Source organism: Leucopleurus acutus (assembly GCF_964270905.1).
Source record: "Leucopleurus acutus genome assembly, chromosome: 1".
NCBI lineage: Eukaryota > Metazoa > Chordata > Mammalia > Artiodactyla > Delphinidae > Leucopleurus > Leucopleurus acutus.
Window position 1 is genome coordinate 28,447,786 of NC_139142.1, and position 27,492 is coordinate 28,475,277.

The 27,492-nt window shown below is 41.3% G+C and overlaps 1 protein-coding gene across 10 annotated transcripts; it reads right to left on the reverse strand.

Moving 5' to 3' along the window:
- Positions 1-1,281: 1,281 nt before the first annotated feature.
- LOC309978513 (acyl-coenzyme A thioesterase 6-like) lies at positions 1,282-27,490 on the reverse strand (the record flags this gene model as incomplete). Of its 10 annotated transcripts, none has more annotated exons than XM_082865052.1 (4): positions 8,407-9,078; positions 6,248-6,450; positions 3,848-4,421; positions 1,294-1,367 (listed from the first exon to the last, which is right to left on the reverse strand). In XM_082865052.1, exons 1-4 carry the CDS (start codon positions 8,990-8,992, stop codon positions 1,294-1,296), a joined length of 1,437 nt encoding a protein of 478 aa, XP_082721178.1. In that variant the 5' UTR covers positions 8,993-9,078. The 10 variants fall into 10 exon arrangements, 7 of the variants coding, with proteins under 7 accessions (XP_082721177.1, XP_082721176.1, XP_082721172.1 ...); XM_082865047.1 differs by lacking the exons at positions 1,294-1,367; positions 6,248-6,450; positions 8,407-9,078 and adding exons at positions 25,144-25,158; positions 25,935-26,137; positions 27,001-27,490 and having other exon boundaries at positions 3,767-4,406; XM_082865049.1 differs by lacking the exons at positions 1,294-1,367; positions 3,848-4,421; positions 6,248-6,450; positions 8,407-9,078 and adding exons at positions 18,376-20,271; positions 24,970-25,158; positions 25,935-26,137; positions 27,001-27,490.
- Positions 27,491-27,492: the final 2 nt, after the last annotated feature.

The window sequence follows — 27,492 nt, forward strand, 5'->3', positions numbered from 1 at the left end:
CTATGTCAAGTAAGATGTGTGGATATGTAATCCTGAATTCCCTTTGGAACAATCTCATTTTCAGATGTATATCTTATCCCTCTTACCCCATAAATAAGATTGTAATTATCATGTATTCTGATTTATGGATAGAAAATATTTGCCACTGAAAGCACATGGTTACTGGACCAACAACCCTGTCTTTTTGAAAAGTACTTGTTTAAAGTCTCTCTGTCTTTGGAGAATACATGGCTGACTCCCAGTTTTAGAAAACAACTCAAGTAATTTTTTTAAAAAAATAAATTTATTTATTTATGGCTGCGTTGGGTCTTCGTTGTTCACGAGCACTTTCTCTAGTTGCGGCGAGCCGGGGTACTCTTCGTTGCCGTGTGTGGGCTTCTCATCGCAGTGGCTTCTCTTGTTGCGGAGCACAGGCTCTAGGCACGCGGGCTTCAGTAGTTGCAGCATGTGGGCTCAGTAGTTGTGGCTCACGGGCTTAGTTGCTCCGTGGCATGTGGGATCTTCCCGGACCAGGGCTTGAACCTGTGTCTCCTGCACTGGCAGGCGGATTCTTAACCACTGCGCCACCAGGGAAGTCCCTAACTCAAAGAATTTTGACTTCTGCCGCCCACATCCATCATTATAGTGGCCATAAATATTGGATGTTGTGCATCTCTGCATGTACCACCTGAAAAAACAGAATGCTTCCCACAGGCTTTTATCTTTCCAGTGTGCAAAGACCATTTAAAATGAATGTACACAATAGCTTAACCATGATACTCTGAAAGAATTAAGAAGTGTTTGTGGTTTTCAGTTTGCTGAAAATTGTAACAGGTTTATACAAATATTTCTTAAAGGATCAGTGGTTGACAAAAACATGTATCAATATTTGCTTTCAAAATGGTTCATTGGCCTTTCTCATCCTGATGGAAGTACATTCAAGGGCATTAGGCGTACAAACACAAGCAGAACAATGGGCTGAATTTGGTTATATTTTCTGATTTTTTTGTTTTTGAATATATGATCCAACTTTTTTTTTTTTTTGGCTGTGTTGGGTCTTTATTTCTGTGCGTGGGCTTTCTTTAGTTGCGGCGAGCGGGGGCCACTCTTCATCGCGGTGCGTGGGCATCTCACTGTCGCGGCCTCTGTTGCGGAGCACAAGCTCCAGACACGTAGGCTCAGTAGTTGTGGCTCACGGGCCTAGTTGCTCCGCGGCATGTGGGATCTTCCCAGACCAGGGCTCGAACCCGTGTCCCCTGCATCGGCAGGCAGACTCTAAACCACTGCGCCACCAGGGAAGCCCTGTTGTTGTTTTTAAGTGTCTCCAACTAAGTTTCTTTTAGGCTTCAACCTCTTTGAGCCACTAAGCATCAAGGAAAAATTACTGACTGTCATTGAAAAACAAAAATCAGTATGTTAAAAAACGGTTCCTTATTTCTTATTTTAAGTCTAAACTCTCCATCTCCCTCTCATGGGTGGGTCAAATAGTGGGCAGTGGGGGGCGCGCTGGTCACACCCCTGTGTCTGTGATGCCTGTGGCAAAAAGACTGCTGGAATAGGTCTCTGCGGTGAGGAGAGCTCAATAAAATGGTGGTTTCCAAAATAAATACATAAATCTGAACTCTCCAATTTGGCTTATGGAGCCTCCATTATGGGACCCTAACTTATCCTTGACTTTCCAGCTAAGTAATCCTCACCAGTCAGCTCTGCACTATTTGAGCTTCTCTCCTCAGGTTGGAAGGCTGTAGAGCCAAATGGTTAATGAAGGCCATGGACTTTGGAGTTGGACTGGCCCAGTTCTCTCATCAACCAGATATATTTCTTAACCCTCCTGGGTCTCAATTTCCTCATCTGAAATAATAAGAGCTAATATTTGAGAGTTTAAATATGTTACGTGCTTTACTTGGATGACCTAATTTAATCACAACAGCCCAATGAAGTAGTTTCTATTCTTATCACTATAATTATCCCCACTTTATAGATGAGGAAATCGAGGCTTAGAGAGGTTAATAACTTACCCAAGGTCACACAGTAAGCGATGGAGCCTGGGATTTATATCTACTGTAGAGGCAACCTTGAGGGTACTACCCTTTACATCATTTAATGTTTCTTAGTAAGACAGCCTTTGGGAGAAACTGATTTCTAAGCTTTGATTTTATGAAGGCTGTAAATTTTGTGTAACTGATTAGGTTTCCTTCTCTGCATAAACCACTAGAAAACAAATGACTGAACGAGTGGCCCAATCAAGGCAAGTATATAGGCCTCATAATAAGCACTATTGTATTGACCTCATTTCTGGCTCCATTTTATGGATACCTTTTCTGTTTCTCCCTTTTAATTCACATTTACCATATTTTAGGTAGCTTTGTAACAACCTGAAATTCTTTTTCAAATCTTAGAGACAGGGGGCCATATATGATCAACTCTGAGGGGAAAGTGACCAAATATCTTAGTCAGTATAGGGCATTCCAAGGCTACTTTATTAGTAAGGAAGAAATTAGGATGTAGGGCCATCCCTACACCTAGTGCTTTAGTACACAGATATGTTTAGTCATCACCCTCATGTTTAAGCTTCTGGTGTTACCTTTCCGCCCCTCACTTCTCTCACCCTCCCAGCCATTTTCCTTATAACTTCTTCCTATGATACCCCAGCCCAAAGGCATCTCTAGAGTAGCAGGACCACCTCAGAGTGAGTTAAAGCACAGGCTCTAAGGATTCAAATCACAGAAAATTATACTCATAGTGAATAAATACACTCAACACGTATTTTTAACAATTGGTCAAAATTAAGTAAGGAACCCTTCTCATTAGATTAAGATCTAATGGGCATTTGCTTGAATAGACTCAAATTGGTGAAAGACAGTATGTGCCCAGCAAGCCAAGTGATGTGTCTCAGAAAAATATTCTTGCACTCAGGGAAGACCCTCTGCTCTGGTCTCATGACTCTAGATAGTGCCCAGTATAAGGCAATGGATTGAGATAGACGGATCCCAGTCCTTCCCAGTAGGAATGTAATAGGAACCGATGGTACCAGGAAGAAGTCTAATTTGTCAGGCATAACCTGACATCCAAAGATGAAGTCCTGAAAATCTATTGGCATCAAGGCATTTCTCTAGGTAGCCAAGTACTGAGATTGAGAATTCAGACGGTAAATACAGAGGAAGTATATCAACAGTATATATCAATAAACTGTTTTGCTTACAGCAATTTTTTTTGGTAAAGGATTCAATTTTACTTTGTAAAGTATCCTTTGAATTTTAAATTCAAAATTTGTAAAGGATACTTTATCAGTAAGGAAGAAATCGAAGTCTAGGGCCTCATTCATAAAATAAAAGCAAAGCTTAGGATACTAAGTATGTCAATGCCCCCAATCTTCAAAGTGGGGTTCAGAAACAAGAACGAAGCAGAGTCCATTCCTTAAGGGGCTCAAGTGCGCAGGTTCCCAAGGTTCAGACATGGTCAGTTAGGACCCAAAGAGTATATGGGACTCTTAGCAGTACAAAAGCTCAGTCCTCAGAACCAGAACAGAAGGCCAAATCTAGGCCAGCAGTTGAGACTTGGGCAGGCACTTCTTACATTTTTCCTGCTTAAGGTTAAGATTGGTCCTACAGATAAGATCAGAGTTAAGCCTATACACTGGGAAAAGTTCAGGGGAGAAAGGGATGGACCCAGCAGTGAAGAGAGTAGTGTTGCTAAGGCTCAGAATCCAGTAGGACCTGACAATGAAGCTGAGATGGTTGCTTTGTTACAAAAAGGTTCCTAGGTTCTCTGGAAAACCTAATACATGTTGTATGACTAGGATTTTTATTAACAGTATATGGTCTATGATTACAATGTTACAATTTGCTGGGCTTGACAGATTTTTTACCCTTGAGGTGTTTATGGAAGAAAGTTTGGATTTGCTGCCAGGCATCTACCTGTGCCCTTGAGTGAGCCTTTGGCTCACCTCCATAGAATACTGGTTGGTCCAAAACCGCATGCACAGAGGCTCTACAAAGAGGAAAATAAGGCGGATCAATACAATGGCCAGTTCCTGGGTAGTAGATTATCTGGGGTCTGTCTTTCCCATGGGCTTGTAACCGTTCAGAGGCTATCTGAGCATAGAATTCACTCTTCCAGTTATGATCATCCATGCCAACGATAAACAGGAAGGGTCCCTGGGCCTTTTCCAATGGAATAAGACTTCGGTGGTTGGGTTTCTCCAGTGGGTCATTCCAAATATCCTCCAAATTCAAAAGGCCTGACTCAGTGATTTTATATTTTCCTGGGTCACTGCTGAGATTAGGAATAATCATATCCTTGTAATGCAGAGGAGCTATTGTGTTGGCCACACAGGCATTAATAACTGCAGTAGCTGTGATACCCTTCAAGAAAGAGGCCATTGAGAGACACAGGTCACCTCCTTTGGAGAAGCCAAGAAGCCCAACACTAGGGCCTTTCACCTGATGAAAAGAGAGAAAGAAAGAGAGAGAGAACAAGTCTAGAATTCATAAAGGGAGAACTTAAACTGTGATTTACATTGTCTAGGCAGCTTTCTCAAATGTCATTTGCTTTCCTTTCTTATGCAACAATCCACAAAGTTCAAACGTATCTTCTAATAAGCAAATCAATTTTTTTTTTTGGCTGCGCTGGCACGGCATGCAGGATCTTAGTTTCCTGACCAGGGATTGAACCCGTGTCCCCTCCATTGGGAGCACGGAATCTTTACCACTGGACTAACATGGAAGTCCCAAACAAATCAATTAATTTCCTGGTACACAGGCCCTCCACTAACATTTATGGTGACTAGGTCAAGAGTACACACAGAGGCCCATATACCCTATACCTAAATACTTAAAAGTTATAAATATTTGAAAATTAAATAAAATATATTCTTTTCTGCTACCTTGATAAATATACCTCCATAACAACTTATAAGGTCAGGTTCAAATTTCATATCTTAGAACTTCCTGGAGTTCTGTACTAGAACATGGCATGGGGGGAGTGCCAGCCCCTGGCCCTAGTCCCTGGTCCTTGGCCAACTCTCTTTCTCTTCCCATCCCTGCCTGGCTCCATCATGTACCATAAGGGCCCTCTCACACATGCATTTGGACACCCTAGCCTATATGTTTAAGGCCTAGGTGTGTTCACATTAATGGACCCAGAGAAGAGGCATAGGGCTTGGAAGCAGGATCAGAGCTGGTTGGAAGATAATTGTGGGGTTCCAGATCCAAAGGGCATGGTGTGAGGGGCACATGGCTTCCAGGTAGACACATTCCCTTGGCCCCTCAAACTCCGCACCCTGTGGTCAGGGATGCAGCCAAAGGAAGGCCAGAGAGTGGTCATCTAAAACAAAAGGTCCAGAGCAGAAGCCCCTCTTGCCTAGCTCTAAGGGCAGAACTGATGGTATATATTGGTCTCTTCTTGTTCCTGGGGGCTTATATCCCATAAATAAACCAGTCATCACAGTTCATGATCATCTAGGTTTTAGCAGCTCTATTGAGACCAGTCCCTGAATTCTAACAGAGTTAGACTTTGCAGTACATCTTACTCCTTAACATTAGAATGTTTGGGTTTCTTTAAGTCTAGATAGTAGCAAAGACTATGTATTCCATTGATCATCATACCAAAATGTTTTAATTAATTTTTCCAGTGTCATATAAGAACTTTCTCTACAAAACCACAATACCATTAACACACTTAACAAAATTAATCGTTCCTTAATATCATCGAATACACACCCCTATTCAAATGTCACCAATTGTCTCAAAAATCTCTTTACAGTCACTTTTTTCTCTATACATTTACATTAATCTTTTTTTTTTTTTTTTGGGCCGTGCTGCACAGCATGCGGGATCTTAGTTCCCCAACCAGGGATCAAACCCCCATCCCCTGCAGCAGAAGCGCAGAGTCTTAACCACTGGACTACTGGGGAAGTCCCTACCTTACTCTTACAAATGAGAAAAACTGAATTCCAGAAAGGGAAACTGCCTTATTCAGGATTATAATGCCACTTGGTGGTAGACACAGAACCAGAACTTAAGGTTAGTAACTTCTTAGTCTAGCTCTTTGAATTCTGGTCAAGAACTAAAGGGAACTAAACAGTTGAGTCTTAAGGGATTGGAGCGAGATGGGCAGAAACGAAAATAATAATCCTAACAACTTTTGAAGGAGCCTTTGTGTCTCATGGCATATTTCCAGCCCTGGGTGTCCTGGTAGAGCTTTTGGATCCAGCCCTGTGTCTGCACTACCCCCTCTCCTCTGCATTCAGGTGAGCACCAGAACCCACCTTTGGATGTTGCAGCATGAAGTCCACAGCTTCTTCAAAGTACTCCAGGCACACGTTATTCAAATATTTAGGGAGGTCTTCAAATCTGAAATAAGCCAGAGCGAGCACAGCAAAACCATGTCCAGCCAGGAGGCTGGCCCTGTATTCACAAAGGCCACCACCACTTCCAAAAAGATCGAGGATTCCAGGGAATGGTCCTGTGCCTGGAGAGCACCACAAATCATAAGGAGTTTTAGACACTCAAAAGACATTCTTGGGTTTCAGATTTTGGCAGTCAGCAAAGAGAAGTTTTTAAAGCAAGGAAGGTTGTGGGTGGGAGTTTGGTGGAAAAGGACTCTTTTTACTTTGTCTTTTTTAATAAACTTTGGGGAGAAGGGAGGGGGGAAAAATGCCTTATTTTCTCCGTAATTTTTCATATATTTGCAAAAAACAACAACGATAATATAAACCAAATTAGAAATAACATAAGATGAAATGTACATTTTCCACCAAATTTTCCTCAAAAAAACCCCCCAAAACTGAGAATGCTTTGACAGCTGTAAAGCGCTCTACATATACAGGGGATTATTAGAATATACTCCCCACCTCCTTTACACCCTCTGCTCCAGCCTTAAAGAACGCCATTCCTAAATGTGCTATGCTCTCTTTGGCCCTGAAAATGGTGTACACTATTCTCCTCCCCTCTCCACCATTTCTGAACTGGTTGACTCATCAGTCTTCAAATCTAACTTTAGAGCTCCCTTCCTGGAAGACTTCCCAGATGCCCTCCAAGGCTGAGTTGAATTACATAGCCTTTTATATGTTCCCATCAGCACCCTGGGCCTGTACCTCCCCTATCATAGCACTTACCACACTTACAGATCCAAGTATAGTTGCCGGTATCCTCTATTAGGCGGTAGGTACAGTGAGGCCCATGTCTGAATTTGCTAGCTACTGTATGTAGCATAGTCCTTGATTTAACACATATTTGTTAAATAATTGAACTTTTCTGCATTATTTACAAAAAGCCTTTGAGTCAGAAAACAATACATTTTAAATGGGCCACAGAGTAGATACTAAAATAGTTAACAACTGACTTGATTGAAATATCGCAGCTGGGCAGTGAAAGATTTTTTTTTTTGAAATATTTTTTAAGAAATTAAAGTCTTTAGGAGATTCTTATTGAATCAGTCAGTATGATTTATTGAGCTCTTATTATATCCCTGTGTAAGCCTCTAGGCATACAGAGATATGGAGATGTATAAGTCCCAATTCCAGACCCAGGAGTTCACAGTTGAGTGGGCAGTGCTAGTTAAGGCTGTGAATTGCTGAAGAGCTGTAAGAATAAAGCAGGGCCTCCTGTTTTGGAGAATAATCACAGAATTCAGTTTAGGAATTCTGTGAGCAGTGGCAACTCCAGCATTTCTATATAGCAGGGGTCTCAGTCAGGAATTTGGTTGGAAGGGGTGGGTCAGTTGTCTTGTTTACAGGCCACTTTTACCTACCAAGCACCTTGTTTTTACTTAGACTAGGGTTTCTCAACCTTAGCACTATAGACATTTTGAGTAAGATATTTCTTTGTTGTGGGGCTGTCCCATGGATTGTAGATGTTTAGCACCTACCCACTAGATGCCAATAGCACCTTCTCCAATTGTGACAATCAAAAATGTCTCCAGATATTACCAATTGCCCCTGGAGTGGAAGAGAATCATTCCAGGTTGAGAAACACTGACAGACTGTTTATTATGGGGGAGGGGACCTTCAGGGAGTTTGTTTGTTTTTTAGTATTATGCGGCACTGCCTCTATCTCTGGGTTTTAGTTTCCTTTGAAGTTTGATGTGAAAGAAGGCCCAAATCACTCCTGCACACCAGCAGAAGTCACTGCCTAATATTAGTATCTGAGACACAGCTTCATGGCTGGCACATAGCAGCATAAATACACTTTTTGAGTACTCTGAATGAACTTTTAGCATATAGCTAAGGGAATGGCAGTACCTCCAGGAAGTGTCCTGAAATTTAGAGGAGAAACTTCCACCCAGAATTCATGATAGACTTTGGAGCTTGGGGACGAATTTAGGGAAGTTCCACAACCACGGGGTTCCCTAGACAGGCAAGGGGCCGCCCAGGGTCTCAGGACTCTACCTGGCTTTCCACAACAGCCTGGGAAGTGGGCTGCTCACCTGGCGGCAGGAAGAGCGTGGCGCGCACCCGGCCCACGCGCACGGGCTCGCGCCGCACCCCCGGCGCCAGGAAGTCGCGCTCGTTCACCGCCCGGCCCAGGAGCCCTCCGGCTTCCGGGTGGTGGCCATCGAGCACCTCCAGCTCCACGGCGAAGGGCGTCTGTACGTCCCGCTTCACCAGCCGCAGCAAGGGCTTCTCGGGTTCTAAAGCCCAGAGGAGCCCCATGGGCTCGAGGCCCGTGAAGCTGCCGCCCAGCGCGGGCGCGCGCTCGAGGTCCAGCTGGCCGTGGGCGTCGGCGCAGTAGCGCGCGTGGGCTCGGAAGAGCGCGTCCTTCTCGTCGCGCAGGGACGCGCGCAGCGTGACCGGCTGCCCCGGGGCCAGGCCGCGCACGGCGATGCGCACCGGCTCGTCCCAGCGGCAGCGGCCCGCGGGCTCCAGCGTCACTGTCACCGCCATCCTGGCAGGGGCCCAAGAGTTTGGGTCACCGGTCCTGAGCTTTGTAGGCCCTGCCAACCGCGCCCAGGGTGTCGGGTCCCATCGACAGAGTCGGAAGGGTCGCAGGAGAGCCGGAAATGAGACCACCATTTTGCGCCTTTTTCAGATCTCAGGTCAACTTCAGAGGGCTGTGAAGGTTAGAAACTAGAGTCCCTCTAGCGACAGGCTGCCTACCTGCAGCCTAAGGCCTCATGGGGCCGAGCAGCCTGCTATAACTCTTTGGAGGGCCGCGAAGTCCTGCCGATCAGTGGCCGACCTTTAAAAGCAAGAGCGAAAGCAGACGCACAAGAACTTTATGTTGGGAAGAATTTTCCTAGTTTTGCCTCTCAGAAGGCAAGACTGTAAAGGTAAATCGCTGGCTGCCGAGTGAGAGCAAACTTCGGTTAATATTTAAAACGTATTGGGATTGAAAACAATGCTTGTAAAATCAATAACAGGATTTCAGTCAGAGGTGATTTAGAAAGCTCTTCCTATAGAGAAACAATGTCAGCCATAGTTAACACAAAATTCATTGTTTTCTGTAATTCTCAGTCAACACCCAGATCCGTCTGCTTTTCTGATAACCCCAAGTGAGAGTTAAAGGGGAAAGAGGCAGGAGGTGGGAACAGACTCCCAGTTATTCCAGTATCCTAGGTGTGGTTTCACTGATGATCCTGGGCCTGGTACTATTTCCTATTACCATTTGGTAGGCCAAGAGAGCTCCACGTTTCTGTTTTTAGCAGCCAGTATCTATCCATTTGAGTATGTTCTTTCTCCAAGATTGCAATACCTTAATTTCAATAATCATCTCATGGTTAATAGTGTTGTATCAATGTTAACTTCCTGATTTTGAAATTTTGTACTATGGTTATGTAAGAAGTTAACATTAAGGGAAATCAAGATGAAGAGTATAGCTGGGCTATTTTTGCAACATTTTTGTAACTCTAAAATTATTGCCAAATAAAAAGTTAAAATACCAGGGAGTGATAAAACCACCCTAGAGGATTCCTTTGGTCCTCTGTGTCCAACTTGTAGGGGTAGTAAAACCTGCTCACCTCAGTCAGATCCTTGCTCTTCCATATCCTTGAACACATAGTCTTTCCCATTTGATTGAAGTTTCCAGGAATTTGCATTATGTCTGATCCTGTAGCCAAAATCCCGTGCCTTCGGTTTTTAAGTAAAAATAAAAGACACATTTTTTATTTTCACCAAAAACTTTTTGAACAACATATTCACCTTTTTGTTCCACTACCTTCTGCCATTTTTCAGGCAACTTCATGATTCCATCTTCCCAAAACTTTTTATCTTTTTGAGCAAAGAACTGTTGCAGGTGCCTTTTACAGTTTTCCAGGGAATTGAAATTTTTTCCATTAAAAGAATTTTGTAAAGACTGAAATAAATGGAATTCCGAAGGTGCAATGTCTGGTGAATACAGCGGATGAATCAGAACTTCCCAGCCAGGGCTTCCCTGGTGGCGCAGTGGTTGGGAGTCCGCCTGCTGATGCAGGGGACGCGGGTTCGTGCCCCGGTCTGGGAGGATCCTATGTGCCGCGGAGCGGCTGGGCCCGTGAGCCGTGGCCGCTGAGCCTGCGCGTCCGGAGCCTGTGCTCCGCAATGGGAGAGGCCGCAGCAGTGAGAGGCTCGCATACCGCAAAAAACAAACAGAACTTCCCAGCCAGGTTGTAACAGTTTTTGCCTGGTCATCAAAGAAACATGTGATCTTGCGTTATCCTGATGGAGGATTACGCGGATTCTGTTGACTAATTCCGGACACTTTTCATCAAGTGCTGCTTTCATTTGGTCTAATTGAGAGCAGTACTTGTTGGAATTAACCGTTTGGTTTTCCAGAAGGAGCTCATAATAGAGGACTCTCTTCCAATCGCACCGTATACACAACATCACCTTCTTTGGATGAAGACCGGCTTTTGGTGTGGTTGGTGGTGGTTCATTTCACTTGCCCCACCATCTCTTCCATTCCACATTCTCATACAGTATCCACTTTTCATCACCCGTCACAATTTGTTATCTGTAGTGAGGTGGATGGACCTAGAGTCTGTCATGCAGAGTGAGGTAAGTCAGAAAGAGAAAAACAAATACCGTATGCTAACATATATATGGAATCTAGAAAAGAAAAATGGTTCTGAAGAACCTAGGGGCAGGATGGGAATAAAGACGCAGACCTACTAGAGAATGGACTTGAGGACATGGGGAGGGGGAAGGGTAAGCTGGGACAAAGTGAGAGAGTGGCATGGACATATATACACTACCAAATGTAAAATCGATAGCTAGTGGGAAGCAGCCGCGTAGCACAGGGAGATCAGCTTGGTGCTTTGTGACCACCTAGAGGGGCGGGATAGGGAGGGTGGGAGGGAGGGAGATGCAAGAGGGAAGAGATATGGGGATATATGTATATGTATAGCTGATTCACTTTGTTATAAAGCAGAAACTAACACGCCATTGTAAAGCAATTATACTCCAATTAAGGTGTTAAAAAAAAAAAGAACCATTGCCTATTAGGTTATGTGTCTTTTTATTATTGAGTTTTAAGAGTTCTTTGTATATTTTTTTAATTTATTTATTTTTAAAATATTTATTTATTTGGCTGTGCCAGTTCTTAGCTGTGGCATGCTGGATCTTTAGTTGTGGCATGCAAACTCTTAGTTGCAGCATGTGGGATCTAGTTTCCTGACCAGGGATTGAACCCAGGCCTCCTGCATTGGGACTGTGGAGTCTTAGCCACTGGACCACCAGGGAAGTCCCTCTTTGTATATTTTAGATACAAGTCCCTTATCAGATATAGAATTTACAAATATTTTTGCCATTTTGTGAGTTATCTTTCACTTTGTTGACAGTGTCCTTTGAAGTGCAAACGTTTTTTATCTTAAAGATACCCAACTTATTTAGTGTTTTGCTTGTGCTTTTGGTGTCATAGTTTAAAAAAAAAACATTTATTTTTCTGCGATTTGCTTTTTTTATGAAATATTTTTCCTGAGATGCATCTATTTTATGTGTTGGGTCACTGCGTTTCATTAATTTTCACTGCTTCATCATATTACATCTTATGAATAGTCCATTTATTTGTCCATTCTATTGTTAATAGACATTTTGATAGTTTACAGGGTTTTTTTTGCTAGTACAAACAGTACTGCTAGGAATATTCTTTTTGTTCTCTGGTACATAAACAAAGAGTTTCTCTAGGATAAATATTCTCAAAGTTGGTCTACAGACCTCAGGGTACGAATCAAAACTATTTTATAATAATACTAAGATGACATGTGCCTTTTTCACTGTGTTAACATTTGTACTGATGTTGCAAAAGCAATGACAGGTAAAATTGCTGCTGCTTTAGCATTAATAAAGGCAGTATAACAAACAGTACCAGTAGTCATGCATTCCTCACCACCATGCACTAGCAAGAAAAAGAAAAGAAAAAAGCCAGTTACAATTAGGAATTCCTTGATGAAGCTGTAAAATTTATTAAATCTTTTAAATAAATCTTTAATAAAGTTTTAATAAATCTTTTAATAAAGTTTTATTAAATCTTTACCTTAAATACATGTTTTTAAAATATTGTTTGACAAATTGAGAGGTACACATAAAGCACTTCTGCTGCAACAGGAATATGACAGTCATCTTAAGTAAAAGCACCTATGTGATTGAGTTGTGAGCTGAACTAGCCACATTTTTCACAGAACACCAACTTACTTGAAAGAACGATTGACTAACTATTGTCAGTAAGGCTTGGGTATTTGGCAGACCTTTTTCCAAAAGTGAACTTAGCCTGCTGCTTCAAAGAAAACAACTTTGTCATTAATGATGAAATTTGACATTTCGAGAGAAAATGAGAATTTAGGAAAACCTGCCTATCAACCACTGTGAGCTTGATAGCTTCCTGATACTTAGACTTTTTAAAAAAATGAGATCAGTAGTGTGTAATCACTAATGTGATTTTTTTTAATATTGTATAATGAAATGTATTAATACATCAATTTGGGATTCAGCAAATGCTCTCAGGAAACAAGTTGCCTTGCTCTGCTTACATCAGCATTCCCATCTTTACTCAGTCCCTGATCTGAGAACTTTTCTTTCTTGGCAGTTTGACAAATGCTTTTAGAAGAGATTTTATCCAGGAGTATTAGTTGTTTACAGTGGGAGAATTGATTCAGGTACCTCACATGGAAAAAAAAAAAAGCCCATACATTTCTATATGTCAGTTTTTAATGTATTTTTGTTAGCCAGAATTCATGGTGGATTTTAATGTAAAATCAACATTGATCCTCTTACATCCCAGATTTCTGTTATCACTCATCTTCCAGTTTCCTGATTGTTGATTCCCACATTTATATTTCCAGCTCTCATGTCTCCTTTGAGATTCAGACTTGTAGGTCTAACTTCCTATTTGGCCTCTTCACTTGGGTGTCCAATAGGAAAATTTAACATGACAGAAATAGAAATCTTGACTTTTTTCTCCCCAGACTGCTCTTTCCCCAGGGTTCTCTGTTTCAGTAAATGGCATCACTATTCATCCATTAGTTTAAGGAATTAACAAAAACAAAAACTTGGAGGCATTCTTGCCTTCCTTTTTCCATCCCATATTCCACCCTTCAGCAAACTCTGCTGCTGTACTTTAGAATGTATCCTGCATCTGACCACTTTTCATCACTTGCACTGCTAGCACCCCACTCTAAAATGATTCTCTCTCATCTGGATGACTACAGTAGCCTCCCAATTGGCCTCACTACTTCAGTGCTAACACTGCCTACAGTTTCTCCATAGAGAAGCCAGAATGGTATTTTTAAAGGTTAATTTAGATCTTGCCAATTCCCTATTTTCAATTCCCCAGTGTTTTCCCATAATCAGAGGGATCCCCTGGCTACTTCTCTGACCTCATTTTTCTACTCCTCCTTCCCTCACCCACTTGGCTTAAGACCAAGCACATGCTTCCACTGTGGTCTTTGCCTCCACCATTACCTCAGCCTGAAGCTCGACACTCTCATCCTCAATCAGGTTTCTGCTCAAAGATGACCTATTCATATATGCCTTCCCTGACTGGTTTATTGAAAATATTACCTCCCTCATCATGCTGTATTCTTTTTCTGCTTTTTATTCTTCATAGCATTTATCATTTTATTTTCTGACTGCCAAACCAGGATAAATACTCCTGACAGCAAAGACTTTATCTTTGTTCATCTTTACCATGAGCTTAGACCTCTGCCTGTCACATAGTAGGCTTTCAATAAATATTTGAATGAAGTTGGATGGCTGAAGGCAACACCAGGAAAGGAAATAGAGAATAAAAGCTTTCTCTTACCTTGGAGTTCTTTTCAACAAGGTACTCAGCAAATTTGTTTCACCTTGACAAAGTGAATGCTATATTATTAATACCTAATATAAATCAATTTTGAATATACGTAGGAGATACAGAGCTTAAACAGATTGGTTAAACTGACTAATTTTCAATGAGATTGGATTTTATTATTTATCCATGATAAAATCTTAGAACAGTGTTTAAATATAATAATTCTTTTATCTTATACTTTTACTTTATATCCTGCGTGGTATGGTCCCTGCTGCCACTTGAGGTTAAGGTGTCCATTTTTAATTTTCTGACGAGAAATCAATACTATACATGATCTAATACCTTTTTTATGTTTATTAAGATTTTTTTTTTAATTTTTAAAATTTTTTTGCGGTACGCGGGCCTCTCACTGTTGTGGCCTCTCCTGTTGCGGAGCACAGGCTCCGGACACGCAGGCTCAGCGGCCATGGCTCATGGGCCCAGCCGCTCCGTGGCATGTGGGATCTTCCTGGACCGGGGCACGAACCCGTGTCTCCTGCATCGGCAGGCAGACTCTCAACCACTGCGCCACCAGGGAAGCCCTCATTGTAGTTTTGATTTGCATTTCTCTGGTGATTAGCAATGTTGAGCATCTTTTCATATGCCTGTTAGCCATCTATACATCATCTTTGGAAAAATGTCTATTCAGGTGTTCTGACCATTTTTTAATTGGGTTGTTTTGTTCTTTTTGATATTTAGTTGTATGAGTTGTTTATGTATTTTGGATATAACCCCCTTGTTGGTCATATCATTTGCAAATATATTCTCCCATTCAGTAGGTTGCCTTTTCGTTTTGTTGATGGTTTCCTTTGCCGTGCAAACCCTTTTAAGTTTAGGTAGGTCCCATTTGCTTCTTTTTGCTCTTATTTCTTTTCCCTTAGGGAACAGATCCAAAAAAATATTGCTATGATTTATGTCAAAGAGCATTCTGCCTATGTTTTCTTCTAGTAGTTTTATGGTTTCAGGTCTTATATTTCAGTCTTTAATCTATTTTCAGGGTTTTTTTTAATATTGTGTGAGGAAATGTTCTAATTCCATTGTTTTACATGTAGCTGTCCAATTTTCCCAGCACCACTTATTGAAGAGACTGTCTTTTTGTCATTGTATATTTTTGCTTCCTTTGTCATAGGTTAATTGGCCATAGGTGTGTAGGTTTATTTCTGGGCTCCCTATTCAGTTCCATTGATCTATATATCTGTTTTTGTGCCAGTACATGCTGTTTTGATGACTGTACCTTGATAGTATAGTATGAAGACAGGGAGCATGATACCTCTAAGTTTGTTCTTTTTTCTCAAGATTGTTTTGGCAATTCAGGACCTTTTGCTTTTCCATATAAATTTTAGGATTATTCTACTTCTGTGAAAAATGTCTTGGATATTTTGATAGGGATTGCATTAAACCTGTAGATTGCTTTGGGGAGTATGGCCATTTTAACTATTAATTCTTTCAATTCAAGAACACAAGATATCTTTCCATTTCTTTGTATCGTCTTCAAATTTCTTCATCAATGTTTCATAGTTTTTAGTGTATAGGTCCTTCATCTTCTTGGTTAAGTTTATTCCTAGGCAATTTATTCTTTTCAATGTAATTTTTTTTTAATGTAATTTTAAGCAGGGTTGTTTTTTTGTTTCTCTTTCTGATTGTTCATTATTTTTGTATAGAAAAGCAACATATTTCTGTATATTAATCTTGTATCCTGCAACTTTACTGAATTCATTTATTAATTCTAATAATTAAGAGTTTTCTATATATAGTATCATGTCATCTGCAAATAGTGACAGTTTTACTTCTTCCCTTCCAATTTGGATGCTTTTATTTCTCTTTCTTTTTTGATGCTGTAGCTAGGACTTCCAACATAATGTTAAATAGAAGTGGCGAGAGTGGGCATCCTTGTCTTGTTCCTGAATTTAGAAGAAAGGCTGTCAGATTTTCACTGTTGTGTATGATGATAGCTGTGGGTTTGTCATAAATGGTCTTTATTATTTTCTGAAATGTTCCTTCTGTACCAACACTGATGAGAGTTTTTGTCATGAATGGATATTGAATTTTGTCAAATGATTTTTCTGCATCTATTGTGATGATCATATGATTTTTATCCTTCTTATGGTTAGTGTAGTATATCACACTGATGATTTGCAAATATTTAACAATCCTGGCATCCCTAAAATAAATCCCACTTACTGGGATATATGATCCTTTTATATATTGTTGGATTCAATTTGCTAACATTTCATTGAGGATTTTTGCATCTATATTCATCTAAGATATTGGCCTGTAATTCTCTTTTTCTTGTGCTGTCATTGTCTGGTTTTGGAATCAGGGTAATGGTGGCCCTGTAGAATGATTTTGGGAGTGTTTTGTCCTCTTCAATTATTTGGAATAGTTTGAGAAGGATAGGTATAAACTGTTCTTTATATGTTTGATAAAAGTCCCCTGTGAAGCCATCTGGTACTGGACTTTTGTTTGCTGGGAGTTTTTAAAATTACAAATTCAATTTCACTACTAGTGATTGGTCTTTTCAAGTTGTCTTTTTCTTCCTGATTCAGTCTTGGCATAATGTACGTTTCTAGACATTTGTCCATTCCTTCTAGGTTGTTCTGTTTGTTGGCTTATAACCATTTATGGTATTGTCTTATGGATATTGGTTGTTATTTCTCCTCTTTCATTTCTTATTTTGTTTATTTGGATCCTCTCTCTTTTCTTCTTGATTAGCCTGGCTAAAGGATTATTAATTTTATCTTTTCAAAAAAATAGCTCTTGGTTCATTTCATTGATCTTTTCTAATTTTTTTGTTCTCTATTTTATTTATTTTCTCTGTGATCTTCATAATTTTATTCCTTCTGCTGACTGTGGGCTGTGTTTGTTCTTTTTCTAATTCCTTTACATTAGGTTGTTTATTTTAGATTTTTCATGTTTCTCCAGGAAGGCCTGTATCACTATAAACTTCCCTCCTAGAACTGCTTTTGCTGAATCCCATAGATTTTGGAAAGTTGTGTTTACCAGATAAAAAAGTCAAAGTCAAATAAAAATTCTAACTGAATTAGGGAAAAGGATAGATGAACACAGTGAGAATTTTAACAAGGAACTAGAATATATATAAAAGACCCAATAAGAAATGAAGAGTTCATTAACTGGAATAAAAAACACACAAGAAGGAATGAATAACAGATTAAGTGATACAGAAAACACATAAGTGATTGGGAAGATAGAATAATGGAAATCACCAAAGAAGAACAGCAAATAGAAAAACAAATTTAATGGGTGTTCCCTGGTGGCCTAGTGGTTAGGATTCTGGGCTTTCACTGCTGTGGCCCAGGTTCAACCCCTGGTCAGGGAACTGAGATCCCGCAAGCTGTGCGGTGTGGCCAAAATAAAATAAAATCCCAGCTCTATTATTTAAAAAAAACAATTAAAAAAATGAAAATAGTTTAAGAGCTCTTTGGGATAACATCAAGCATACCAAAATTTGCATTATAGGGGTTCCAGAAGGAGAAGAGAGAGAGAGAGAGAAGGAGATCTAGAATGTATTTGATGAAATTATTGCTGAAAAGTCCCCAAACCTGAAGAAGGAAACAGATATTCAGGTACAGGAAGCACAGAGGGATGAACCTAAACAGACCCACACTAAGACATATCATAATTAAAATGGAAAAACTTAAAGAGAGAATTCTAAAGTCAGCAAGAAAAAAAACAAAGAGTCATATATAAAGGAAACTGCATAAGTCCATCAGCTGATTTTTTCTGCAGGCCAGAAGAGATTGACATGATATATTTAAAATGCCAGAAGGGAAAAATCTTCATCCTAGGATACTCTACCCAGCAAGATTATTGTTTAGAATTAGAGAAATAAAGAACTTTTCAGAAAGCAAAAAGAAAAAGAGTTCATCAATAATAAACCTATCCTAAAAGAAATGTTAAAGGGTCCTCTCTAAGTGGAAAAGAAGTAAGATTCCATAGGAAAGGGAAAATCCCACTAGGAAAGGAAAATATGAAGTAAGAGCTGAAGATTAACCACTTACTTAAAGAAGCTAGTATGAAGATTCAAAGACAATAAACTATAAAATCAACTATAACTACAACAAACAGTTAAGAGATAAACGTGAAAATGTAAAACATAACATCAAAAACACAAAATATGGTGAGGGGAATAAAAAATGTAGATCTTTTAGAATGTGTTTGAACTTAAATGACTGCCAGTTCAGAACAAGTAGATTTAGATATAGTTCATCATATATGAAACCTGTGGTAAACACAAATCAAAAACCTACAATAGAGGGGCTTCCCTGGTAGCATAGTGGTTGGGAATCCACCTGCCAATAAAGGGGACATGGGTTCGAGCCCTGGTCTGGGAAGATCCCACATGCCACAGAGCAACTAAGCCCATGCACCACAACTACTGAGCCTGCACTCTAGAGCCTGTGAGCCACAACTACTGAGCCCACACACCACAACTACTGAAGCCCACGTGCCTGTAGCCCATGCTTAGCAACTGCAACAAGAGAAGACACTGCAACGAGAAGACTGCACACTGCAATGAAGAGTAGACCCTGCTCACCTCAACTAGAGAAAGCCTGCACGCAGCAACGAAGACCCAACACAGCCAAAAAAAAAGAATAAAATAAATAAATTAAAATATATATATTAAAAGAAAACCTACAATAGATACATGAAAACTAAAGAGAAAGGAACACAAGCACACTACTAAAGAAAATCATCAAACCACAAGGAAAGAAAGAAAAAGAAGAAGAAATAAAAAGAGAAATACAAAAACAACTGGAAAACAAGAAACAAAATGACAATAAGTACATACCTATCAATAGTTACTTTAAATGTCAATTGACTAAATGCTCCTAAGACATAGCTGATTGGATTAAAAAAAAAACCAAGACCCATCTATATGCTGTCTACAAGAGACTCACTTCAGAACTAAAGACACACACAGACTGAGGGTAAGAGGATGGAAAAAGATATTTCATGCAAATGCAAATGGAAACAACCAGAAAGTTGGGGTAGTGATACACATACCACACCAACTAGACCTGAAAATAAAGGCTGTAACAAAAGACAAAGATAAAGGGATCAATACAAGAAGAGGATATTACACTTGTTAATGTATATGCAACCAATACAGGGGTACTTAAATATACAAAGCTATATTAACAGATATAAAGAGAGAAATTTACAATAATACTATAATAGTTGGGGACTTTACCACCCCACTTACATCAATGGACAGGTCATCCAGATAGAAAATCAGTAAGGCAACAGTGATCTTAAATGAGACAATGGGGGAATTCCCTGATGGTCCAGGACTCAGCGCTTTCACTGCTGGCTGCCCAGGTTTAATCCCTGGTCGGGGAACTGGGATTTCACAAGCCAGAGGGTCCAAGAGACAATGGACCTGTTGGACCTAATAGATAGGATATTACACCCCAAAACAGCACAGTACACATTCTTTTCAAGTGCACATGGAACATTCTCCAGGATAGGTCACATGCTAGGCCAGAAAACAGTCTTAACCAATTTAAGACAGAAATTACATCAAGCATTTTTTCTATGTGTATTTTAAACCCCGCAATATGTTATTTGTAAATATTTATATTTACATGCATATTTAACCTTTTTCATTATGTTCCATTTCTTCCTTCATTTCCATATTTCCACCTTGAGTCATCTTCATTCTGCTTGAAGAACACCCTAGTTTTTCCTTGCAGGTATGCTATATTAATTCTCTCAATTTCTATTTTTTTGAAAATGACTATTTTGATTCTGTTAAATTTTTTTCAGTCAATTTTATGAACAATATATACTTTCATATGTAAGAATCTATTTTGCTAGAATAGGCTTTGAGGTTGTCAGATGTTTTCTTTTGACACTCTAAACGTTTTTCAGTGGTTCCTGATTTCCATCATAGCTGTGGAGAAATCAGTTGTTAGACTTACTGCTGCTTCTTTGAAGGTTGACTTTTTTCTGTGGTTGCTGGTAAGACTTTTTAATCTTTGTCTTTCTTTTCTGCAGTGTTCCATTGCCTTTTGCTACGTAACAAACAATTCTGTGGACAGATTGAATTTTCCAAAGATGATTATGACAAATAACTCCCATCTCACATGCCCTTCTAGAAACTTGCCATTCCCCTATCAGGAGATAGTCTATACACATTTTCCTTGCACCTAATGTCTCTGTGTTTGCCTCAACCAGTAGAGTACAGCTGAAGCAATGATATGTGCCTTCCAAAGCTAAGTCATAAAAAGGCCATGTATTTCTGCCTTCCTCTCTTGGACCATTCATTTTTGAAACCCAGATATCAGGCTGTGAGGAAGCTCAAGCAGCCTGTGAAGAAATTCATATGCACAGGAATCACAACTGGCTTTAGGACTAGGTGGCAGGTAGAAATTGGAAAAGGGCTCCAGGGAGACTATAAAGGGACTCATGAAGGCCATTATTGATGACCTAAAGGAAAGTAAAATAAATTTATTGGAAGCTAGAGGCAACACTGACACCTGCAGTAATGTGAAAAAGGGTAAATATACCTAATGAATTCAATGATCTAGCTAAAGTGATTTCCCAGCTGAGTACTGACAGTGACACCTGGCTTCTCCTTGCTGCCTATGACAAAATATACAAGAGGAAGAGGTGAGCTAAGAACTGCTAAATAGGAAGCAACCAGGACTTGCCAAGCTTGACAATAATAATGTTTCTCCTTTCCAGCTTCTCCAGATGGTAAATTATTCTGTAATTATTCTATAATTAAGACTGGACCTCAGAGCAAAGTCAAACCTAGGGTGGCTCTGTGGGAGAGACTTTGTAAAGACCTCAAAGATTCAAGGTAGTGCTTCATAGAACATTTCAGAATGACAAAGTTCCTCTAAAGATTTTAAGGTGTACCTAACAGATCCTGTCTATTATATAACAGAATTTATGGGAATCTTAAGGATGTTTGCCTGCAGCATTCTCCCAAGGAGCCCCAGATAGAAAAGTTCCTATCTCAAACAGATTTGTAGTGGTGTATTGTCGAAGGAAGTGAACCCCACTGATATATATATATATATATATATATATTTTTTTTTTTTTGCGGTATGCGGGCCTCTCACTGTTGTGGCCTCTCCCGTTGCGGAGCACAGGCTCCAGACGCGCAGGCTCAGCGGCCATGGCTCACCGGCTCAGCCGCTCCGCGGTATGTGGGATCTTCCCGGACTGGGGCACGAACCCGTATCCCCTGCATCGGCAGGCAGACTCTCAACCACTGTGCCACCAGGGAAGCCCCCCCACTGATATTTTTTTAGAAAACCTACATAATTCTTAAGAGAATGGTTCTGGTGGAAGCACAATGAGTTTGAACTAAGAGAGATAGAAACAGTGCAAAATAAAAAGAGATCTTTGGATGCCTCATCTTTTTCATCCAGGAAGCAGATCTAGGAGTCTTTTTTTGCTAATTTAATTTTCTTATGGGAAATACAGGTTTCAACTCAGAGGGTGGAACCAAGAGCTACAGAGAACAACTCACAGAGAGTAAACTGAGCACCAATGGAAGAATTGGCAACATGTTCTCAGCTGGATTTCAGAATGGCTAGGGGCCAGTGAGTGTCGTGCGCCTCCCATATTCCCCATTATTGAACAGGAATATCTGTAAGAATTATCTTATACCTGCCTACCATCGTATTCTGGATGTCTGTGTATGTGGACAGCTAACTTGTCTCTTTAGTTCACAGATCTTCAGATTGAGAAGAAAGATACTCAAGGAGCTATACCGAAGGAATTATACCTGGGGAACTTCATCTGCACCTGGACCTGATATAAATGATACAATCTTAGACTTTGAGCCTGAGCATGATGCTATAATGGAATGAAACTTTGGGCGGGGGCGGGCTTTAAAGGAGGGATAACCATATTTTACAGGGGGGAGGAATGTGAGCCATTGTGGCTAGAAGGCAGATTTTCCAAACGGTGGTCACAATGTTTCCCATTCCACCTGCTCTTCTAGAATCTTTCCACTCTCCTTTTGAGAGGTGAACTCTATGTTCTCCTTGAACTTGGTGGGTCTTTGTGATTGCCTTGACCAGTAGTGTACAGCAAGAGTGATGCTATGTAGCTTCCAAGACTAGGTCAAAAACATGCCATACAATTCAGCTTTGCTACGTTGGGATGCTCACTCTTGGAACCCAGCCCAGTTAGCCATTGTAAAGGCCCACAAGGAGAGAACTGAGACCTGTGAACCATAGCCCTGCCTGAGATCTTAGCTGACAGCCAATACCAACTTGCCTGCCATGTGAGTGAGAAAAATTAATGGTTAATGTTTTTTTAAAAATAAATTTATTTATTTTTGGCTGCATCTTTGCTGTGCGTGAGCTTTTCTCTAGTTGCAGACAGCGGGGGCTACTCTTTGTTGTGCTGCGCAGGCTTCTCAATGTGGTGGCTCCTCTTGTGGAGCACGGGCTCTAGGCGCAGGTTTCAGTAGTTGTGGTGTGCAGGCACAGTAGTTATGGCGCACGGGCTTAGTTGCTCCGCAGCATGTGGGATCTTCCCGGACCAGGGCTTGAACCCGTGTCCCCTGCATTGGCAGGCGGATTCTTAACCACTGTGCCACCAGGGAAATCCGAGAATGGTTAATGTTTTAAGCCACTGTGTTTTGGGGTGGTTTGTTACAAAGCAATAGATAACTGAAACGCCCCCCAAAACACAGTCACATAAAACAATATTTTGTTCACAGATCCACAATTTGGACAGTGCTTGACTGGGACAACTCTTCTCTGCTTCAGGATATCTAAAGCCTTCACTGGGAAGATTCAAATGGCTGGGGGCTAGAATCATCTTGAGGTTTTTTCAGTCACATCCCTGTACTTGGGCTGAGATGACTCAAAGGTGAGCTCATTTGGGACTATTACAGGAAGAGCTTACAGTTGGCCTCTCCATGTATCTGGGGCTTCCTCACAGCATCACAGCCTCAAAGTTGTAAAACTTCTTAGGGTGGCTCAGGGCTCCAAGAGCAGTTGTTCCCAGCAAGCAAGGTGGGATCACCTTCATGGACTTTACGACCTACCTTCTGAAATCATAAAGCATCAGTTCTGCTGTACTCTACTGAGGCAGTCAGAAACCCATCCAGATTTGAGGGGAGGGGACATAGATCTCCCACCTATTGGTGGCAGAAATGTCAAAGAATTTATGTTATAAATTCTATGTTATAAAACTGCCACAAACAATTCTTCTGTGATGTGTTAAATATGGTTAACTTGCTTGAGGTTTATGGTTGTTATGAACTGAATGTGTCCCCTCAAAACTCATATGTTGAAATCCGAACCCCAATGTGATGGTATTTGAAGGTAGAACCTTTGGGAGGTTGTTAGGTTTAAATGAGGTCATGAGAGTGAAGCCCCCATGATGGGATTAGTATCTGTATGAAATGAGGAAGAGAAACTGGAGCTCCCTCTCTCTCCCTGCCAGGTAAGGACACAGGAAGAAGGCAGCCGTCTGTAAGCCAGGAAGAGGCGCCACCAGGAACTGAATCTGCCAGAACGTTGATCTTGGACTTCCCAGCCTCCAGAACTGTGAGAAATAAATGTCTGTTGTTTAAGCCACCCCATCTACGGTATTTTGTTACAGAAGCCTGAGCTAAGACATAGTGCTGTTGGAATATGTGGCTGATGTCTTTGTCAGCTTTAGAAAATTCTCAGCCATTATCTCTTCAAATACACTTACACAATACTTTGTAGCCTTGATGTCAGAGAAAGTGATGATGATGCCTCTAAGAATGTCACAGTATGATTTTCCAAAGTCTGTTCTTAGAGCCAGGAAGCAAAAAGGAAAATAGCTCATAGTCAATCACCTTTGGAACAGAGTTTTGACTTGACCATCCAGAGCCAGATGATCCCCTTCTTACCGTAACTCCTCTCAGAGGATTCTTCTCTAATCTCCGTGAGAAAAAGGTCAGTCTGGCTATCCCTCTATCCCTCTACCCTGCTACCAGTAGTTGAACCAGTAGCAAACACTGAATGGCCATTCTCTCCCAGTGATGGAAAAAGTAGCCCAGTATTTGTTCAGCTTTAAATTTCATCTGTGCCTCAAAGTGTAAAGTAAAAAAATCTAGATGAAAACACAAATTTTAATAGCGTTGATACTTTTTACTATTTAGTATTGTATACTTCTAATTGGATCTTCTACAATAGGCATTTGTTACATTAGAAAAATTAATGACAAAATTAATCTCAAAAAAGTAACCTAAAATATAGCATTAATACCAATGACATGAATTTAATGTTATCCAGGGGACAAGTGATTCACATAAGATTATTAAACACTAAAATCTGACCTTGAATCTCTCCTATCAATAACAGACCAATTACAATTTGGGGCATTACAGTTTGGGGCAAGCTCCAAGGTGTTTGGTGAAGAAGGTTAGAATTTGCTTCCAAGCATCTACCTGGGCCTTAGAATGAGCCCTGGGCTCCCCACCCCAGATCACAGGTTTGTCCAATAATTTGTGTAGGGAAGCTGGGCACATGGGAAAGTAAGGAGGCTCAATGTAATGCCCAGTCCCAGGGTAAGAGATGATCTGGGGTTTTTCCTTTCCACGGGCCTGTAACCGTTCAGAGGCTATCTGGGCGTATAACTCACTCCTCCAGTTATGGTCATCCTGACCAACAATGAAGAGGATGGGCCCCTGGGCCTTCTCTATTGGAATCATGCAGGGGTTCTCACATCCCCCTACAATATCATTCCTTATATCCACAATGTCCAGGAGGCCTGAAAAAGCTACCTTCATTCTCCTTAGGTCATGGCCCAGTGGTGGAATCCTATTCTCCTTGTAGTATATGGCTTTGTTTCCATTGAAGCCAGATCCATTGATGGAAACTGTAGCTGAGATGTTCTTCAAAAATGAGGCCATGGAGAGACAAATATCAGCCCCTAAAGAAATGCCCAGAAGTCCAATGCCAGGGCCCTTTACCTGTAAGAAAACAAGGGACAAGAGTCAAAAGTCAAGAACCTACCCAACAGAAAAATGTTTTTCTAAATGTGACTAGAGATGCTGCTAGCTTTAATTTGTGAATTGGCCACAAGAGACTCAACCTCAGCTGACAGAGTTTCTTCCCATGTAGAGACTATCATGCTGGACACACGGCAAACAAATCTTAAACTCACTGGCAAATTTGGGAATTGGTTGCAAACTTCCAGAGAGTCATCCACTAGAGAATGCTGAGTCATTGGAGCCTGTCAATTTCAGAGCTTCATTCAGGTTGAATTAAAGCATCAATGTTCCTGGGCATCTGTGTGGAACCAAATTCTGTTCCAAGAAGTGAGTCTTTCATCAGACCCCATCTAAATATATATTGACAAATGATTAACTTTATAGAAACAAAGTACAACTTCAGAGTCCAACTGAGTGGTTCTAAGCTTATGAAATGGGTGGACAAGTTTTGATCAAAATCTGAGAACATACTCTGCTATCAGAATAAAGATTAAAAAGCATGCAAAGCTAAAAATTTAGAAACTCCACTTGCAAAAGAAATTTTAATATTACTACATAATTCCCTAAAATAAAATATCACATGAATTTTACAGTGAATTCTGCAATATTAATCCATCTGACAAAGAAAGTGGAGTAGAAGAAATCTCTGTGAAAGAAGAATAGAGCAGCATCAATGCACCTGGCACAGGTGAGTGCAAATTGACACCCTCTCTGGAGGTAGTTCTAGAGAGAATGATAAAGGACATTAGGAGAACCTGGGTGTGTTGAAGCATGTAGCACAGGGCTTCTTCAAAGTAGTCCAGGTGTATGGTGTCGAATTTCTTGGGAAGATCTTCAAAGTCACAATACGCTAGAGCCAATGTGGCAAAGCCATGGCCAGCCAGAAGGCTGGCCCGATATTCCAACAGGGCTCCTCCAACACCAAAGATGTCAATGATCCCTGGGAAAGGTCCTGGTCCTAGAGAAGGTAATATTATAGAGAGAAGGTATTATATAATTTAAAGAAATTGCTTTCCTTTTAGAGAGCTTTCTAAAGTATTTAGTGGGTTCCCGTGAATCAAAGAAAACGGCTTCCTGAGTCATTATTGACAAGGGATACAAGTTCCAAGTTATCTCCAAGGTTCTAAGAATCTTTAGTTGTAAGGGAGGGTAACAAAGTCTAATGACTGCATCATTGAAGGAGGAATTTCACCTTTTAGACAGTGTTGAATTGCAGTGTTCTGTTACAGGATTGGACACAGAGTTAAGAATCAAAACAAAGCTTTATACTGTGTTGCACCAACCCTTGGCGTTATTTTTGGTTCAGATGTCAACTTAGAGGAAAGAAAAAGAAATACCAGGCGAGGCTTCAGGTGAGGAAGGCACTGAAGTCTCAAAAGTGATCTGTGGTAGAGAGGAACATGAAAAAGTGGGTAAGGGGCCCAGTGTACCCAGGACACTACAGAAGGGAGACATGGCAATAGATTCCTTGACCATCATCATTTAGTGTAAAAGCGATCAGCTGATGCCTGTAGATATCTGTAGCGTAGTTATTAATAGCAAAGTGAACCTACCGATCCCATCCAGTCTTTTTTTTTTATCTGCATAATAACAGTATCCACCTCATTGGGACAATATAGAGATTAAATGAGATAATGCAAGCAAAACTCGTAGCATAGTGCGGAACATATCAAAAGCCTCCAATGTGGCTGTCAGGTCTCTGATTTAGTCAACATCCGCTTCTTCTGACCGTGCTCCCAAGCCAAACTCCCTGGGAGGCGGTATCAGAAACCAAGGCAGCCCAGGGAACATGCTGTCGAGGTCCCAGCATCCCAGCCTTACCCGGCGGCAGGAAGAGCGTGGCGCGCACCCGGCCCGCGCGCACTGGCTCGCGCCGCACCCCGGGCGCCAGGAAGTCGCGCTCGTGCACTGCGCGGCCCAGGAGCCGCTGGGCGTCAGGGTCGTGGCCATCGAGCACCTCCAGCTCCACGGCGAAGGGCGTCTGCACGTCCCGCTTCAGAAACCGCCAAAAAGGCTTCTCGGGCTCCAGAGCCCAGAGGAGCCCCATGGGCTCGAGACCCGCGAAGCTGCCGCCCAGCGCGGGCGCGCGCTCGAGGTCCAGCTGGCCGTGGGCGTCGGCGCAGTAGCGCGCGTGGGCTCGGAAGAGCGCGTCCTTCTCGTCGCGCAGGGACGCGCGCAGCGTGACCGGCTGTCCCGGGGCCAGGCCGCACACGGCGATGCGCACCGGCTCGTCCCAGCGGCAGCGGCCCGCGGGCTCCAGCGTCACTGTCACCGCCATCCCCGGCGCACTGCCGCGGTCCCGACTCGTCTGAG